This window comes from Cygnus olor, chromosome 1, assembly GCF_009769625.2.
Source record: "Cygnus olor isolate bCygOlo1 chromosome 1, bCygOlo1.pri.v2, whole genome shotgun sequence".
NCBI lineage: Eukaryota > Metazoa > Chordata > Aves > Anseriformes > Anatidae > Cygnus > Cygnus olor.
This window is the reverse complement of record NC_049169.1, coordinates 187,865,852-187,886,081: the sequence shown is the minus strand read 5'-3', so window position 1 is coordinate 187,886,081 and position 20,230 is coordinate 187,865,852. Positions and strand designations below refer to the sequence as shown.

At 36.4% G+C, this 20,230-nt stretch overlaps 1 protein-coding gene across 1 annotated transcript in view; it reads right to left on the bottom strand.

The window, feature by feature from the left end:
- Positions 1 to 1,673: 1,673 nt before the first annotated feature.
- The window catches only part of USP12 (ubiquitin specific peptidase 12), a 36,990-nt gene continuing 18,433 nt past the window's right edge, over positions 1,674 to 20,230 (bottom strand). Inside the window, exons 4-9 of the mRNA XM_040543925.1 lie at positions 17,524 to 17,750; positions 12,592 to 12,668; positions 12,297 to 12,380; positions 8,559 to 8,756; positions 6,442 to 6,520; positions 1,674 to 4,349 (exon numbers count right to left, since the gene is read on the bottom strand). Coding sequence (XP_040399859.1) covers positions 4,248 to 4,349; positions 6,442 to 6,520; positions 8,559 to 8,756; positions 12,297 to 12,380; positions 12,592 to 12,668; positions 17,524 to 17,750 — 767 coding nt within the window. The 3' untranslated portion in view covers positions 1,674 to 4,247. The remainder of the gene's footprint in view (positions 4,350 to 6,441; positions 6,521 to 8,558; positions 8,757 to 12,296; positions 12,381 to 12,591; positions 12,669 to 17,523; positions 17,751 to 20,230) is intronic.

Here is a 20,230-nt window from a genome sequence, read left to right as displayed (position 1 = left end):
TAGTTGACCTGCATAGTTCAGTTATAACAATTGATCAGCAATGCTGCTGCAAAATGAACAGCCCTTGAATACAGATGATGTAGAATATTAATTTTGGCAATAATTGAGTACTTGGAGGCTTGCATGTAAAGAGACAAAAGTATTATACACCTCACATTATACTGTGAGAGGTTAGAGGATTTTTGAAGCCTTACAAGACAGAAACCATAAAATGTGCACACTGTATTATCAAGAGGGAAAACAAAGACTGAATTTCTAAGACATACAATCTTGAGATCGACCCAGACAAACATGGGGGGAGGGAGTGAACAACTCAGACTATAAAGCTGCTCCATGACAGCAAACAAACCACATCTGGATTATTTAAACTTCTGGAAAAATAGTCACATAAACATTTGCAGTGTAACGCTGAAACCCACAGATTTAACCCGTAGTAAGATTTTTCTTGTACAGGAAATCGGAAATTTCTGTGCAAAAAGATAAGAAATAAAGCTAAATTCTGTTAAATGAAGATTGAACATTTCACATAACAAAATTTCTTTTTGAAAGTTGCAAGGGTAATCTTAATGATAAGTCTATACTGATCATCTTAAACCCACAGCTGAGAGACTGGACCAAATAGAACATAAAATTCTTCTCATTTTAATAAGGGAATTACAAAAGTAACCAGAGGCCTCAGAAAAGTAACGAAGTGATAGAAACTTTCATCTTTGTATGCACCAAGGAGGGCATATGCAACAGTGCTTGTGAAAATGCTGAGACAAAGACACGGGGAACAAGCCAGGATGTTCAGTCCAGCCTTAAGCTGCTGCTCCAGAAGGATGCAGATCTTTTGTAGGTCTTGTGTTAGATCTGCCAGTCCTATGCAGATGTCTCAGGGTATGGCAGTAGATCTGAAATGGCATCACATCTCTATGTGCTAACATCTGAATGTCACCTAAACCTGATTTATGATTAACTTCTTACAACAGAGTTCATTTTAATCATTCATACATTAACCTGAACACCTTAAAGTCACGATTTCTATACAGTGAAAGACCATGGATGTGGTGTGGTTGTCACAACTAGGAATATGGCAGGGTATGATCTGTTTGTAAAAAGTACATACATTCATTGCAAACAGCAGCGTATGCTCCAAGTGAAAAATTAACCTGATACCAAATCACACACAGATAATGAAAAGAGATTTTTAATGAAGTAATGCACCTTTTTCTTCTGATGCTAGACTCCAGTTCTTTGGTCAGTCTCTCTCTTATGCTAATACTGTAAGCACTCCTATTTTTCTTTCCGTTTCCCCTCCCACAAAGTGGCAATCGAAGAAATCAATTAGGTAACTTGAATGCATATTTTGTAGCAAGATAAAGATTTTTGGAGGAAATGGAAGTCAAGAAAGAATGGTATTTCAAAACACTCCCTCTTCTCTGCCTCAGAGATCAACAACCGACTTAAAAACTAGTTCTAGAGAAGTAAGTGCACCACCAAAAACATTACTGCCACCAAACCATTTTTTGTAACAACAGACATAGATATAAAATGCACCATATTTAAACACACTTCTCCCTCCATGGCTAAGGACAGTTAACTTAATACAGGAAGCTCCACATACTTTTTAAGTTTGAAAACACTGAAAAGCACAAAAGACAGAAGACTGACCATTGGGGCTCTGCAGAGGATGCAGTACTTACCTTTAGAGAACATACTTTATTTAATAGAAGTTTTTTGCTCCAATATACAAAATAGGGGACTGCAGTCCCAATTAACATTTACATAGTTACACAGCAAATCATTTCCACCATTTACAACAACTGACAACTTTCCCATACTCCCCTCTGTACTACAGCCACGAAATAATCCTGTAATGCTTTACATACCGATCAGTTATATTTTGTACTTCCCTGCCTCTTTTCTTTTCTTTTTTTTTTTTATGAAGTTGCAGTTTCTGATAATAGTTTAATTGAGAACTTCCGATTATTTCAGCTGCACTAAAAGTAAAATGAAATATATAATTTGGAATACTATCTCAAAAACCCTATACAAAATGAAAGTCAGCGCCTTATAAAAATATGTGGCAGGAGTAAAACCAGTGAATAAAATGAAAATGTTTTGAATTTTGTTAGGGTATAAAGTATTTAGCAACTAGTCTCAGATTTTGACTACACAAAAAAAAAAAAAAGAAAAAGAACGAAAAAATTGTCCATTAGCAAAAAGTAACATGACAGTTCTTTTACAATACTGTACCTTTAGTATGCAAAGGACTTCATCCTTCTAACATGCACCATTAACCAACCGGCTCACTCCTTAACCCTTTTCCCACTGAAAGCTGAAAAAAGGTGTTAAAATTACTTGAATCCCTTAAGAAAAATCCAATCATACTTTCTGCATCTCCCACAATATTTAAGCTTTACTTTACAATGCTGGTAGTTTAATCATGATACATAATTTTATACAAAAGAATTCTAGCCAAACCAGGGCTTTAGAAACTTTGCATTTTACAAAAGCAATTTGTTACAGCATGACAGTTGCTAAATAGCCCAATTTATTTAGTGACCCTGTTAAAGATTTGTTCAACTGAGCGAATAGGTGAAGTCATTTCCTGAGCTAAAAGATACAGGTAAGTAAATAGTCAGTTATAGCAGCAGACAGGAGACATTCTTTTCAAAAGTTGTAACAGTATCAATAAAATAACCTTAGAAAACTACAATAATGTAAAAATCACTAGCTGAAGAGGGGTGACAAGGACATCCAAGACCTGATTGCCATCATCTGGAATGCATATCCCCTGACTTTCCAGAAATTACATTCAGCTACTGTCAGACAAAGTACTGTTAAATGGAAGAATGTCAGATCACAGTAGTTCACATTTATTACAGATCAGGTGTTTTGTCAAGAGTTAGTTCTTAATGCTGTTTCATAAACCCAAAGCAAGGTAAAACAGTTGGTTTCAGTGAAAAACCCTACGCTTCATTCTACTTTTAAAGGAATGCAGTACCTTCAGTCTCACTAAAATTTAATCTTGTTTCTTTTTATTACTTAGAAAAATTTATACTTGAGACCTTGAGTGGTTTTTGAGACAGTCACCCATGTTATTGGTAACATAAGTGGATCTGTTTTTAAGAAAGGGTATGAAATTCTGAAAACAGTTTATTTTGATCCAAATAATTCTAATTTGCTTAGAGTACAAGCCATTAATAAATGATTAAAGAACTATAAAGACTGGTATACCACCACTGCACCAACATTTTCTTTTGATATGCATTCTTAAAAGTCTTCTGTGTAATATTTGTTCACTTTTTTCCCCCATTAATGGAAAGATGGTATTCTAGTTTAATTAAATAAAGTACCTCACTTAGATACCAGTTCTTCCAGAAGGAAATCTCTCTCCTATGTTACTAATTTTTTAAGACATTGTAGACAGTGTTTTTAGAATTTATGTTGGCTCTTCTTTAACATTTTAACATAGTTTTAATTCAAATTAATATATAAAATTCTCAATACTTGTTAGAATAAAGGACAGTCAGTACACAAGATCCTAAGTTACAATAATTTATAAATAAAAATAAACTATTACAAACCAAACCTTTCCCCATACGGAGATTAAAAGCCATAATCTTGACTGATTGTTCCCGATCATACATTATAAATAACGTAAGCTTCTTCAGAGAAGCAAAACATACTTGCCTCCCTGACACCAGTTTATATCTTCAGTTAAACTACTACCATCAAGAAGGCAATTGGGCCCAGATATATCTTCTTGCTTACATGTTAACCCTCCCAGCCTCATTCTTTCAAACTTAAGCACAGGAAACTAAGTTCACAAAGAGTCCTTTACTTTTTATATGTGAAGTCTGTATAAAATACAGATTTCTAATGCTCCTATTGCACCAATCTGGCAGTGCAGTTAGAACCTGATTCAAATTCCACTGAAGTCCATGTAAGGTTCTCCAGTGACCTTAATGGGCTTTGAATTAGGACCACAGAAACAGCATTACCTAATGGAAAGCTCCTGCAAGACTGGTTGGTATCTCTTTTTTGCTTACGGGATGCAGTGGAGACGTGTAGTCAGCATGATACCTGAGCAAATAAAATGGTAATGATATGAAGGTTTTAAAAATCCCAAACTCTTTGCTTAGTTGTGTGCAAACTGTGCTACCACCCCTGGAGCTTCCTGCTTTTCTTTTCTTCAGTGCTTGCTCCATTCCAAGATAGAGATGTGAGGCATAACAATCTCTCTTCGCTACAGTTCCCCCTCAATCCCGAGACTGATAGAAGAGGATGTAACCAGACTCAGAGTTCTTTGAGATGTCTGATGTCAACCCGTAGAATTCTTCAATAGCTTGTGCATCAATTTTCTGTATGTAAAAATCCAAAATTTTGAAGTATGAATACCTTGCATAACATATACATCACATTATGTTCCACTCTAAAATATGTTCTCAAATAAAAATATCTTTCACGTACTACATATAATAATGAAAGCCCAATAATTCTTAAATTTGTTATGTTTCCAGTCTGTCGTCAACTGCACAGATGGCAGTGGATACATATGTTTATGTATATATGTGCGTGCAATTTTAAGGATTAAGTGAACCTATGAGCGTAACCCAAGGTGCACTGTTTGTGCAAATTTCACACAGAAAAGCTTTAAAGATAACAATATCCCACTAAGATTTTAAATTCACAATGAAGAACATAATTTCTAACTCTAAGCAAACCTCATCATTTCTAACTCTAAGCAGTATAAGCCAGTCAACTGCAAATGAGAATAATGAGAAAGCAAAGAATGAAGGCTAACTTTTTCTTAATTTTTCATACAAATTTTGTCTGTGATCCTGCCAGCCTGGAAAGCCTCCCATAGCCAAGATTTCTGGGGAAAGACTTAAAGTGTCTGCCAAAACCAGACATTTTTGAAATGAGTAAAGTCTGTTTTTCTTGTCATCACTTTTTATACAAAAGAAATTGAAATTAAAAGCAAGCTCTCGTGCTATATTTTAAACCAAGGATAATTAGGCTACAAACAACAAAAGGTGGAAAGATGAACTTTCCTTCACTTAGGCAGACATTATTTAATCGCATTCCCACTATTTGAAATGAAACCTCTCTCAGGAAGGAACAAGTCATTCCAACTTGACTAACCATGGGCCTAAAAGGCAATGAGATGTTTTAGATGTGAGAACGAGAAGATTATTTCCTTCCTCTTTAGAAGAGCTAAGAGGAAAAAAATACATTACTGCCAGGTGTTACTGCTTTGGAATTGGAGAGATTGTCCCTGATGTTTGTGAAATGATATGAGATCTACCACAGTGGCCTCTCTTTTCCTTGGAGGAAAGTGAACTTTTGACCTATTGAGACATTTCAATTTACAGTGTATCTTGATAAAGCATAGAGGCAATCCTTTTACTTTCCCAGCAACCCTGCATATTTCCATGTCTGTCATTTCCTGTGTGAAAAACGATGCATAATGTGGCTTGGAGATAAGAATCCTTAATACCCTTGACTTGTCCTGCCAATTAACACAGTAAGTCCAATACCTGTCTCACTCATTTTACTTCTTTTTAATTATACAGTACTTGTATAATGTAAGAAAAAATGTAAACTATTCATTGTACTGGCTTAATTAAATCTAATAAAGGACGTGGACAGCACAATCATACTTCTGTTCATGCATAAGCATAAACAAGGGGAGAAAAAGGAAGATGACAGAACAAGCAAAAAACCTGTAACAGTACAAAATATAGACATGAGCAGTTTCTGCTTTTTTTCTCAATGAAGAATAAAAGATAACTGATGAAACAGTTGACAAAGTGAAAACTGGTGAAGGGATTTTTTTTGTTTGTTTGTTTGTTTGAATAACAAGAATTCCTGGAAGCATGGCTAATATTAGCAAGAATACCATAAGCAAAAGACTCCTGTTTCAGGGACTAACTTTTAAATTTTATGCTGAAACTTGGGAACCCCCAGTTTGTCTACTTTGACACTTGTTGCAGCTTTTTCTGAAACAATCCAGGACATTCTATAAAACAGATGACAAGACTGATCCATTCCAATAATTTATAACCTCTTAGAAAATATGCACAAATACATTCCTCCAAGAAATTATTTACTCTCAGAGAAGAACTGCAATAAAACCAATTTATCTGCACCTTTATTTGCCATATACTCTGGCCACAGGAACAGCTTACTAAACAAAGGTGAAAGACAATGGCCATAAACAAAGAAGCTTCTTTTCAGAATTATACAAAACGAAATGCAATTAAAATTATTGCACAGTCAAATTGTAAGCTGCAGCTCTGTGCTCACTGTTATTGATCATTTAGATTGGGATTGAATAACTCTTCTCGTTAGCGTATCAGTATTTTTACTTTAAGTAATCATGCACACAACAAGGGCTGCAAGTGCTCTGGTTGGTATGAGAAAAAAGTCCAGAGTATACACAAAGCTTACCTCAACAATATCATCATCAAAAAGCAACCAAAAATCATGACTTTTCACTATTGCAATATAATGTCCTCTGTTAGGGCCACTGTAAAATACAATCAAAAAAAAAAGAACACAAACTGTAACACATGTATGTACAAACGTATTTCATTAAAGTGTTTTTTTCTTGTAGAAAAGCAGTATTTAACGGTAATTGAAATGGGTACCAACACAATTTCTGTTTGGATGTTTCTTTTCCTCTTTTTCTTCCACTTAAATCATCTTCATAACAATGTCTCACTTATCTCTACTTAATGCTGTGCTAAAAAAAAAAAGGATTATATATAAACTGAGAAATAAGCAGCACAGGCATGAAAATATAAATGAAAGGAAATAAAAGAGAGACAGGGAAGTGAAATCAAGAAATTATTCTGATGCTTCATAAGGACAGGATAGATCCCACAGCAGTTCTGATCTTCATAAAGAAGAACATGTAGAGCTGCTGTTCATCTACAGGCTCAATCAGGAATCTCTTCATTTGCTTGACTGCAAACAAAAACTGAATTAAACTGACAATTTAGAAGTTTAAAGAATCCTTACAGCAAGGAAAGGTCTCCCGTTTAAACTAAAGCAGTTCTAATGCACAGCTCTTCAGTTTGTGGCAGACAAGAAATTTCTCCACAACCATGACAGGAATGAAACCTGTAAAAGTGTCTTACTAATTAATCAGATTTCAGGTAAGAAAATGATACACATTCCAAACTAGCTGAACCTTAAAACTGAAAGCAGACAACTACCTAAAGTAGTTCTGGAACTGCCTTAACCTGCTAATGACACTCATACAATTTTTGTGTTTGTATCAGGGACGGAAGGCTACCATCTATGAGGGATGTTTGCGTACCAAATTATACAACCCAAAGTAAAACACAACTAACCTGACATGGCTCTGAGAATGGGTAAGTTTCCAAGATTGAGCATATGTAGGGCTGTACTGTTAGAGTGATACTCCCTGCTACTCTGCACTCTGGGACCCAAAATTGGACATGGAATTCCAGACACCACTTGGTTAATGCAACAGAGAGACTGATAAACTGGTGCAAGGCCAGCAGCAGGCTACTCCATTTGTCAGAGAACTACAGCACCAGGTGGGGTAAGAGAGACAATCGTCACAAAGCGTGAAAAGGGAAATTCTGATGTGATATAAAGGGGAAAGAAAGTACAGTGAGAACGCTGATGGACTGAAACAAATTGCCCAAAGAGGCAGTAAAAATCCCCATTCCTAGTCATAAAACTGAACCGGGTACAGCCCTGAGCAACCTAATCAAATGTCAAAGTTAGCCCTGCTTTAACCTTTAGGTAGTTGACCTCACAGTGTAAATTATTCTATGATTCCAGATGTTAAATCATCATTTTCCACTTCGACGCTTTTATTTAGTCAACAAGCAGTTTGTACAGCAGCCCTAATTTAAAGACTTGAAACCATAAGAACATCTATGTAAAACAGCAAAATCAAGTTTTCTTCTATCTGGGGGCGTTTTAGGAAAGGCTGGATGTGGTGCTTAGGGACATGGTTTAGTGGGTGACATTGGTAGTAGGGGTATGGTTGAACCAGATGATCTTGGAGGTCTTTTCCAACCTTAATGATTCTATGATTCAAATACAAGTCTAACAGTCACATTCTGAAAGCAAGGAAATAATCAACAAAACTCACACCATATGAGTATATTTCAGAAAATGTTGATAAAGTCTGTGGGAAACACACAAAACCCTGAAGAAAACCCTTTATAAAGCAGCATCTGTTCTAAAATGCTTTCTCTCCTCCATTTTTTAAAATGATCCTATGATCCTTAAATGTTATTGCTTATATGACATGGGGTATTTTTTTTATTATATTTTTTTTTCCTTTTGACATAGTCTCATACAAATACTCCTATGAAACATACTGCTACCACTTTCCACAATGAGCTGTCATGGCAACAAGGCCATATATTACCAGGATTGGTAGCATTTCTTCACAATGCTTTCCTTGCTAAGAAACTTTTAAGAGATCTCTAAATGCTATTAGTTATGTGATACTGGGTGTTTTGTTTTTGTAAACGCAGTTAAGCTTACACAAAAATCGCTTACATAAAATATATTATTACCTTCCACAATGAACTACCACAGCAACAAGGTCATACATTCTGTCAGGATTGGTGGCATCTCCTGAGGTGTTAAATAAACGAAGCTCTAAAGGAAAAACTACTCTATAAGAGAGTTTTGTGTATCGATGCAGCTGATCCATGTATTTAAATCTCTTCAAATGGAGAGCTAGAATCATAGGTAGCTTTTTTACTTTCATCCTGAAAACAAACAAACAAAAAAAAAACAGTATTTCCAATACTGAGCCAAATCATTCAGCTGACATTGACAAACATGAAACGTATATACTGAAGTCTTTAAAAAAATTACATGCATTAAAAAGATGCTAAAATCGTCAGTCACCTAAATAATACAGAACTTGTCCTGTGTTGCTAAAGCAAAGGTGGTCTTAGCAATTGAGAGAATTGTAAATTTATTTAGAATAGTAGCTAAATGAAGACGCATGAACAACCCATATAATAATTTAGACATAAAGGCCTGTATTAGGTTTATGTGGCGAGGTTTTGGTAGTGGGAGGGATGCACAGGTGGCCTCTGTGAGGAGCCCAGGAGCTGCCCCACGTTAGATAGGAGCCAGCTCCAGCCAGCTCCAAAAGGAACCTGCTGCTGGTCACAGCTAAGCCAATAAGTGATGTTGTTTGCGCCTCTGGGTGAGCAGATGGAAGAAAGGGAAAAATCTGCTGTGCTACAGCAGCTGGGTGAGGGGTGAGAGCTGAGAGAGAAGCAGCCCTGCAGCCCCCAAGGTGAGTGCAGCAGGAGGGCAGGAGGTGCTCCAGGCACGCAGCACAAGTTCCCCTGCGGCCTGTGGAGAGGCCCCTGGTGGAGCAGGCTGTCCCCCTGCAGCCCACGGGTCCCACATGGAGCAGATCTCCACGCTGCAGTCCGTGGAGGAGCCCCCGGTGGAGCAGGGGGATGTGGCCTGGAGGAGGCTGTGGCCCATGGAGAGCCCCTGCAGGAGCAGGCCCCGGGCTGGAGCTGCAGCCCGTGGAGAGGAGCCCACGCAGGAGCAGGGGGTCTGGGGGGAGCTGCCGCCCGTGGGGGACCCGTGCTGGAGCAGTTTGCTCCTGGGGGATGGGCCCCGTGGTACGGAGCCGTGTGGGAGCAGTTCTTGAAGAGCTGCAGCCTGTGGGCAGCCACCGCAGGCTCAGTTCGGGAAGGACGGCATCCCGTGGGAGGGACCCCACGGGGAGCAGGGGCAGGGAGGGACCGTGAGGGAGCTGCGGAGACGAAGCGTCAGGGACTGACCGCAGCCCCCATTCCCTGTTCCCCTGCACCACTCAGGGGGAGGAGGTGGAAGAGAGTGGATGGGGGGGAAGGTGTTTTTAGTTTGCTTTTAGTTCTCACTGCTCTAGTCTGCCAGTGATAGGCAATAAATAATATTAATCTCCCTTACTATTTTGCCTGTGACAGTAATTGGTGAGTGATCTCCCTGTTCTTACTCAGTCCACGAAACTCTCCATTGTATTTTCTCTCCCTGTCCTTTTGAAAAGGGGGAATCAGAGACTGGCATGGTGGCACTTAGCTACCTACCAGTATCAAACCACCACACGGCCATGTAGCACAGAATTCAGTTTTAAGACATACTTCCCTAGAGCTTTCCTGAGTTCCCAAATGCAAATCCTACACCCCACTTGGTATACATTGGAGGTGTCGCAACAAAGTTGTTCCAGAGGTCCTGTGTCAGTTGAACTTCCCATTAAACTGGCCACGTCAAACAAGAATTTTAAAACAGGCAATACGACTTTGTCACATTTGTATTACTCCACATTTTCATATCAAGCCATTCATTTAACATTGCCAAGGGATCCAAACAGAACACTGTTATTCGGCTTACCTTATGCTGCCAAAATAAGATAATGCTATGCTGTAAGTGCAATGATTTTGCGTACATGTTGCAGCTTCACTTTACTGAAGTCAAAGTCGGGATGTGATAACCTAGTTTTACTGAGGACTCACTGGCCCCCTTCCCTAGTTTGAGGTATTGAGATCTCAATTCAGTGCTTACAAATCCTCATCAGGCAAACACAGCTGGCCTGGCAACAAACAGAAACTTCCACCCTCTGGGAGATAAATTTGCCCACAAAATAAAATAAATTTGCCACAAAAACAGCTACCAAGTTAGAGCGCAGTGCTTCTTGGCACAGCTTATTACCTTAGATTAGCACTGTGCAGAATCTGTCAGACTGCCTTTAGCCCTGAAAGGTTGCTCAAAAGTCTTAACAATACAGCCCAATGAAGGCTTCAGGTGTGTCTACTAAGACCGTATTTTCGGAATGTCAGTAAATATGTTTGTACAACATAATCCTTTTCCAAAAGATAAGGGACTGGGGACAAAATCCTTGAAAACACACCTGTTTCTTTTCTCATTAAACTCAGACTTGATAGTATCTGAAAAACCATGCTAGACTCAAGTTTTCTCTTTGGCCTGCAAGGGAACTAGGAAATGAAAAATGCTGGAGAAGGGGTGGAAGATGACAGGAGCAGCTATTTTTCTGGACAGTTACTTTTTAATATATTACTGAGATATGGATATAATTTCTGCTCCACTTATTTTTTTTCAAAATGGAAGTCCTCTTTTAAAAATGCAGTTGTGTTTGACAATAGGAGCTCTTTCACTGGCAAAAAAATCACTTTTTCTAGTTGAACAGACACTAACATGGATAAACTTTATGATATAGAGAAGGAAGAAAATTATGACTGCAGTGAAACTGACCTTAAGGGCCACATGAAGAGTAAAATATAAACAATAAAAGCTGTGTTTTGCCAATATATCAGTGCCTACAGTACAGGCTTATGTCAACACATCTTATTATTGGTCAGGGATCATGTAGCGTCCCACACAGAAAAAAAGCTAAGGCAACAGAAGACAACAGGACAGACCTTGCTTCACAACCCTCTCACACACATCAATTAGTAAGCTTATGCAATGTGTAAAAGCAAACTTGGCATATGAGATACGCCAAAAGCCATGTGTTCAATCTGCGGTAATCCAAATAACCAGAATCAGTGGTATAACCAGTAGAGCATGTCAGTGTTCCCATCCCTGCAACTCATCCATATAAGCAGACAAATACTTTCTTAGGTAATAAATACAGCACTGTACACAACATCAAAGTTTTTTCAAAGGTGTAAACAAGACTAAAAGAAATATTAGACAAGATATGTTTTTACACTAAATAAACTACAGGCTTCCATGGAACTTCAGATGCTTTTCAGGAGCACTGTCATGCAGATGTTTAGCACAACTAATCAAAATCTCAGTTAGCAAAAAGTGTTATTACAAGCATCATTCAGACTGAATCAGTAAAAACAAAGTGCTATCAAACTGTCTCTTACAGCAATCGTAAAAAATATTTAATTATTTAGAGAAAAACAAGTTTAAGAAGTCCCATAAAATCAGTAAATTTTCATTACTACCCAGAATTTTTAACTAATTATTAGTAGTTTATTTTAGCTTGTCTTTTTAACCTATCTTTGGTCTTAAGACCATTATTTTTGTCATTCTTAAAATAAATAATAGGCCTCCCAAAACACTTTACATGGATTCTTGTTACTCATGGAAGTAGCCTCGATGAATTCAAGCACGAGGAATGTAACCAAGTTACTCTTAAGTGGAAGAAGAGTGAGAACAATTAAGAGAGACAGAACTTTCTCCTCATGCCTCAAACACACAGAAAAGGAAATACAAGAGTATTTTCATGAAATACATATGTTTTTTTTCCTTCCCTGAATCTGATGTACCTTTTATGTGCTTCTTGCTTACTGCGACATTCTTCACAATAATATTTGTATTCACTGCACAGAGTTTCTGTATTGCTGAAACCCCTGAATAAAAAAAAAAAATATATAGATACTAGTTTCTTACCTGAAAAATATATATAAACATACATAAATAAACAACAGAAACATTATTTTATTACGTTTACATAAAGTAAAATTTGCTACATAAAATGACTACGAGCTTTTAGTTTTACTTTCTGCTTTCGTAGTTAAAAAAAGACAGACAAAATATGGAAGTTCAGATTTTCGCATCTACCTTAAACAATGAGTGATTGAAGTATTCTGTTCCACATCAACTGAAAGGTCTAAGAAGTCTTCATCTTTGCTGCTTATCTGCAGGAAGAAAAGACAGGCAGATTACAGTTAAAACCTGTTATGCTAATTTACCTCCTTTTCAGCATCATTTTCTATTGACAGAATGCATCACTGCCCTTGTAATAGTTTTCAAAAAATTGCTACAAGTGAAATGTCTTTGCACGTTAGAGATTTGCTAGATCTGTTTCTGATTTTGTTCAGAAAGAGGAAGAAGGAAATGTGTATGTGTCCATGGAAGTATACAGTGCCAGTGATTATGCTGTGATTTTAGCTCAACAATAATTCCAAGTTCCTTCTACACCTCACACTTTTCAAAAGAATATAATCACTGGGATTTTTCTCCTATATAATGCTCTCACCTCTTCTCTTCCCCTATGATTTCCTCTTATTGAAAGATATGTATTTGCCTATCCTAGCATTCCTAATAAAGAGCAGAAATGCTTTGAAGACTCCTTCCGTCTAGATTCATGAGCAACAGATGGCATATTTGTTGGTAAACAAGAGCTTGGGATTCAGTCTGATAGAGGCAGAACTGTGGATAACATCTACACTGCTGCACACACCATGGGAAACGAGCAAGAGGAGCTGGAAACCATGGTGCAATTAGAAAACTATGACCTATGACTATGACTATAATCACGGAAACGTGGTGGGATGAATCACACAAGAGGAACACTGGAATAAAGGTCTACAAGCTCTTCAGAAGAGACTCACAGCAAAGGAGGGGCAGGGGTGTTGCACTCTGTTAGGGAAGAGACTGATTGAAAATCAACCATGTTATTAAAATGTTTAGGAAATAGCAAACTGCAACCTTAACTTTTATCTGCTAGTGTTTGCCCTATGTATCTAGAGATACTTGGTATCACTGGTGAGAAGGTCTACTGCCTTTTATGGCTCCTACATACAAAAGCGAATGCTTTCAGAAAAGGTGCCCAGCTGCAATTTCTTGATTGAAAGCAGCTAGAGCTAAATATTTATCTTTAAAACCTACGAGATTTATGTTCCCTAAGAGAAATTTGAAGCTTTTCTCTGATTATCAAGAGATGAGAAGCACACAGTTCCTAAGGGCAGCAGACATGGAGAATAAAAAGAAAAATACATCTGGTCAAGACAATTATTTCTGAAAATTAATGTAATTGGGCAAATCAAAAGAAAAAAAAACATTTATGAAATTAAGTTAAAACTTTCTGTAAATATCTATGAGAGGACTGGAGAAAGATTTGTCCCACTATTCTGTAGATAATCTTTCCAAGAATAAGTATACATACACAAAAAATATGCCACTGTGCCAGTACATATGTCTACAATAACATTTAAATGCTTAAGTGTAATGTTTAGACTTCCAGAATATATGCAGAAAACTTCCAAGACACTTTTAGGGTGGGAAAAAAAAGCAACCAGCATCTTCAGCACATTGCTCATTTCCCATCTTCAGGGTTGTAATGCAGTTTAGGTGTATGCAGATCAACAGTTCTTCAAAAGATGTCATTGCAAGCCACTTTCAGAATTACCAATTTGAGTTTGGAACACTAAGAACTCTGGTGGAAATCATTGTAGCCTAGGAATTAAGAATGGCTCAGAAAAAAAAATCAGTTATAGAAAACACTCTGCTGCAGTCTTCAGCGAGGACAGCTAGAATTAAGGTGCCATGTGATCAGTGTTATTCAGACATGTAATTAAGATATTTCTTCCTCTCTTGGTCAAATCAAAGAAAATTCCATGAAAGAATGAAAATTTCATAGGTGGCTTTATCACAAGCAGAAGCTGTAAGGGCAGGGAGGCGAGTGAGGAAGAAAAAAGGGATGTATTATAGTTGGTTGAAAAGGAAATAGGTACTGAAATCAGGAGTTTGCAAAAGGAATTTTTCTATTCTTAGTGATAATATTGATATACTGTCTTCAAGAACGTCTCTCAGGTTAGCTGGTCATTGTGCACTTTGGATCATGAGGAACCGTTGTTTTATTGAAAGAATAACTAAATGGATTTTTTCTATCTAGGCTGATAACTTAGAATATGCTATTCTTTAAGATTTTTCATGCAGTTGTGTTTGAACAGTTAATTTATGTGTACAGTTTTACTGAAAAAAAAAATAATCTCACACTCTAACCATGGTCTCTTCTTCTCTACAGATTATATTTACCAATAAACATCACTAAATTCCTTAGACTAAAGTGATCAAATTTTCAAAACTATGTATTGCAATCATCTATAGAATGAAAGAAAACCAACCCCAGCAACACACATTGTCATCACTTGCAGAGTAAAGCCCAGATGTATTCAAAAAGCCTTGTGAGTGCTCCGAACACAATACATGTATCTGAACAATGATGTACTGGCGTGTTCCAACATTCTGATGAAAATGCATGGTACATTGTTCTCACATCATGGACATAATCTCCACTCAGACAGCACATCTGTAGTCTAATGGCCAACGCCACACAGAACACAAAACCCAGATGGCTAACACTCAGGGAATCTGTATTTCTTTCAGTTTGGTATCTTGCTAGCAACGTGAATCGGCTCGTGGACAAAAAAGCTTTTGCAGCTGTAAGCTCCCATGTGTGCTAAGACAGAAACTATTTTTAAATTAAGCTGAAACAAAGGGCACGATTTGTTGTGGGGGAGGGAAGGGAAAGTAGGACATAGTTAAGTCTTCAATGCAACTTCTGTAGAGAGACCACTGAGTTATTCCTTATTGCCTTCCCTCAGTCCAAAGTAGAAGAATTTTATATGTTGGTGAATCATACCAAAACAAGAGCAAGACCACCAGCTGAACTAGAAAACCCTTATCAGTATCAATCTGATGCTTTTGATCCAAGACCATTTCCCCCTTTGTCAATTACATTATTTTATGGTTCACTGATATTCTTTCCTGAAATTTTGAGGGAAACTCTGCAAAACCAATGAACTTTCAGAACATTTTTATCAATTAGCTACAATAAAATTGTAAAATTCACTTAATCATACTTCATATCTCTATCATGGAAGGGGGAATGCATCATGACAGGAAATCACGTTAAAAGAATATAAAGACAACTTACAATATGCTTTGTAACTTATTTAGTTTCTAGTGTAGCTTGACCCAAGACACAAATCTTTGTTAAAGAATCATATCTATGTTTCTTATATTCCACTGTCCATATTTAAACTGAGGATAAACCTTTAAATAGTACGTTAACTTTTTAGATCAAAGAAGGGCTAATGAGACAGTGTGTCCTGGAAAGAAGCTCTATAATCAGGACAATTAAAAATACAATAAAATCTTGCTATACTAGCTTTTAGGAACATCTTAGATGTTTATTCTCACTTGGAAAAAAGATTGTGTTTTATATTTAACAATGCATTAAATTCTACATTTAAATAATAATAAAAAAATCTAAGCTTATTGTCTTATCATTAATAAGCACTAAATCATCCCTTATTGCTGTGTAAGTATGCAAAGTAATGCAATGTAAAGCTTATGTCATCTGCTACATGAGTTATATTCAAGTATTCCTTACATTTTATTTTTCTAAACACAGAAGCACTCTAAATACCAGCAATTTCAATAAACATTAAAGCAATCATATATACTCACTATATTTGAAAATAAGACACTATTCACAGTACTATTACCTATTTAATAAGTGTAAATGTGTTTCTAAGTGCTGATTTTCAGGTCACCGTGTTTTAATCAGAAGCTGATATACTGAGTAGACAGAAGCTGATAAAATAGTTTCCTGATTGTTAGGGGATAGAATACAAAAGCCCTAGTATATAAAAAACAATGTGTATTAGAAAAAAATGGCCTGTGATAGATATTCTTCAAAATTCAACTAGTCAACGAGGCATAGCTGTGAACAGCCATGACATATCCTGTTCAGCAATAACTAACAGATAAATAGAACTGAACAATATCAGTAAAACTCAAAATTGTGATAGGTCTGATAACTAGTAAAATAATGCTGGTAAAGAACATATCAGTATTTTTTAATTGTGTTACGGACCATACCTAAATCAAAATCCTGACAGGTATTATTCACTATGCCACAGTGAGGAAACGTAATGACATTGGTCATTAGACTAAACTCATCTTTCAGGAAGAAAAAAAAACACGACACCATTTAAGAACTAAAAGAAAAGTGACTGACAGTTGCCATGAGGTAATAACTAGGGAGGAGAAATGTACCAGAAAAGAAAAGATTGTCTGTTGAAATCAGCACTTAAATTACTCAAAATATCATGATCTATTGAAGTCTGAAGTTGCATTACATATGACGTTAGTAAACTTTTTTTTTTTGACATCAAAAAGTGGTGGGATTTCTAGAAGACAGAAAAGAATACATGTGAAATATATAGATTTAATCTGACTAATTCCTCCTTTCCAATGTCATGTTGAAATATATGCATTACGTAGTTAAGGAAAATAGGTATGAAGAGCCACACAAAAAATACAGTCATTTAGCTTTTTACTATATCTAAGGCATAAACCATGACAAAATTACCGTAATTTTCAAATTGTGCAGCTTTTTCTCTTTCTCAAGAAGGTAAAATTCAATTACAAGTTTTTCTCTGAAATATATTCTTTCTCTTACTGTAGAACTACTCGCAAAGAAATTTTGGTATAGCTCACTCAAAGAGGGAGTTTATTTATCAGGGTCGAGTAGCAGCAAAATACCTTTGGACAGACATTTAAGAAACGATTACTTTTCCTGCATTTTATGTTCTTTGAGTATCCCGGTCTAATGTCTCAGTGCCAACTGGCATCCACAGTATGCTCATACAAATGTAAAATTTCTAAAGAAAGAAACTGATTTGTTAGTCTGTTGAGATAAATTCTTCATGTTTCAGAACTTTGTTTCACGATTCATTTATTAAGTAAATAAAGACTTACAGTTTCACATGTAAGACATCTGGTTTCGTTTGTTAATGTTCCCTGAAAGATTTCATGAACCCAGGTTGGGTCTGGTGGACTGTTATTTTCATTATCAATGTTGCCATTGGGTAGGCGACCATTTTGCTTCTCTTGTTTTCTTTCTTCTTGCAAGATATCCGCAATTGTATTTAATAGATAGTTTAAGAACTCATGTGCATCCTGCTGCATGTAGTTATCAAAAAGCTCTAAAAGATTAAAAATAATAATAATAAATTGGTTAGTGTTATACTATAAAAAAGATTTTAAAAACGCAAATTTCAAAATCAGTCTTTGTTTCGGGTCTTGAATCATTTCACAGTAAACACTAAAATCAGTACTTCACATATTAAGCCAAAAATGCAGCAGGGGATGGAGAGAAACTCAGTTTACATTCACATAAATATCTCAGCTGATCAGAGTTACCAAAAAAGTGAACCATTCTGCAAGAAAACTAGGGCACTATTCTGCTAACTAAACATTGGTGTACGTATAGTGCCACCTGAAATTTTATAGATTTTAACGGTTTGGATCTCCTACAGGGGCTAAGCTATTTTAGACAAGCTTAGGTCGATGTGTTGAATAATACAGGGCATCTCAAATGCCATTAGATGTTGATATTTTCACAAAGAACTCGGAACTTACGATAGGAAATATTTCATTGTTTATATGTTCTATCAAGGAAGAACATGTACAATAACTGTTCAAAACATTCCTTTACTGATTTTCACTTTTAGGGTTTTAAGTCCACCATTGCTCTGTCATAAGTGCTTTGTTGTCAGAAATAGCAATGAAAATAAGATTAAAATGTCAGTATCTCAAGTTCTTAAACAACATTGTTTTTTGCAGATCTCTTTAAGGCAGTATTTGTAGGAGCCATGTCACATTAGCCTGATTATCTAACCAAGGCAAGAACAAACAAGCTTTTTATTAGGACTCCAAGTAATAAACAGATCTATCTTTTAGGATCTGAAATATTGCTTCTAGAGATTGGTATATGTAGCAACTTTATTACTGGCAGACTTGTTGGACAGATAAAAACAGTCACTGTGTTTTGCAGTTCACCTTGGTTTGTGAACATTTCTAAGCATAACAATCATAGAATCAATTCAGTTGATGGGAAACAGTTTCACTGGCACATACTTGCAATGTATAGCAATGCTACAGATTAAACTCTCTTACAAGTCTATTATCCTGTTCACGTTCAGACTGGTACCACTGTGAAAACAATTTATTGTAGCCCCTTGAAATACCACATTGAGACATCCTCTCCTACAAATCCTCACTCATGGGACTAAGAAAACCTAAAGGGCATTGAACCACATTTATTAACAGTTACTTCTCTCTTTCTGACCAGGAGTTCTTCAAAGGAAATTTTCCTGTCAATTTAACAACCATGCTATATCATTGGCTAATATCATACCTGTTTGGTTTTTTTTTAGCACTCACATCAGTTAACTATAAATTGCAATTTGCTTTTGATAACACTAAGAGACTGGCCTTCACGAGAGGAATAGTTCTCAGGACTGGAAAGATGAATGAAAAATATCCTCAGTGATGAATAAGTTTTGAAATGAATACAGGGACTACATCAAAGCTTTACTGTTATTCACTATCATTCACATTGATGCCATCCAGGAGTAAACTTCAAACACACAAAAAAATCCTGAGTTATTAGGAAAGTAGGGAGAATACGATGCTGATCTGTATCACTTGGTTAAATAGTGCAATAGGGCAGCCAAGAATATGAATCAAGTAGCCTATTTAATGAACTCCTACACTATTTTTGAGAAGAAAAAGTTCTACTGTGAATCTAACCACCTACAAGATCTTTATTTAATCAAGTAAGTCAAGGCAGAACAACAGCTGCAAGTCTCTTGAGGTAAAACACTCCAGAGGTTCCTCACCATGTTACATCACAGATCTCTTGGGGATATCTGCCCAGCCAGTAAATTAACAAGAACAACATTGTTCATTTTATGATTAGAAGAAATTTAAGTAAACGTAACAGTATACCTTCAGCTGACTTCAAGCCAGTTGCTGCTTCACAGACAGTTAAGCTTTAAGGTCATTAATATATGTATGTTGGATCCAGGCTTAGTAAACAAAGATTGAATAGCAGCATTGTAGTGTAGAATACATGAAGTTTATGTTCTCAGTCATCTCCCTGGTACAGCTGGATACTGACTGGAACAGAGTTTTGATTGGTGTTGCATACTTACCTGATTCTTTCTTAATCCTACTCTTCTCTAAAGCTCAAATTTGTGTACCTTTACAATAAGCATGTAATAGTATATACAAAGTCCATGAAATCATTGGTCAACAATTTAGCCATTTAATTCTGTAGAAAAGGTGAGAGCTTCATCATTAAGGGACTCAAAAAGCCAACAAGATCTGAATTTTCACATTTTCTCTCTGAAGATCTTTCAATTCCTTCTCCTGTGTAGAATTTCAGTGTCATGACATAATTAAGCATTTAAAATAACATCTTCTATAAAGAACATAATGGTTCCCGTGTTTTGCTTTCTGCTTTACATTTGAACCATTCTTCTCATTTGTCATAGTCAGTCAACGTTTATTAACTAACTAATGAAATAATAATGAATAATTTCTGTAAATGCATAAAAACACTTAACTCAAGTACACTTACTGAAGAACTTAAGGATAGTTTTCTATTCTGCTTAGGTAA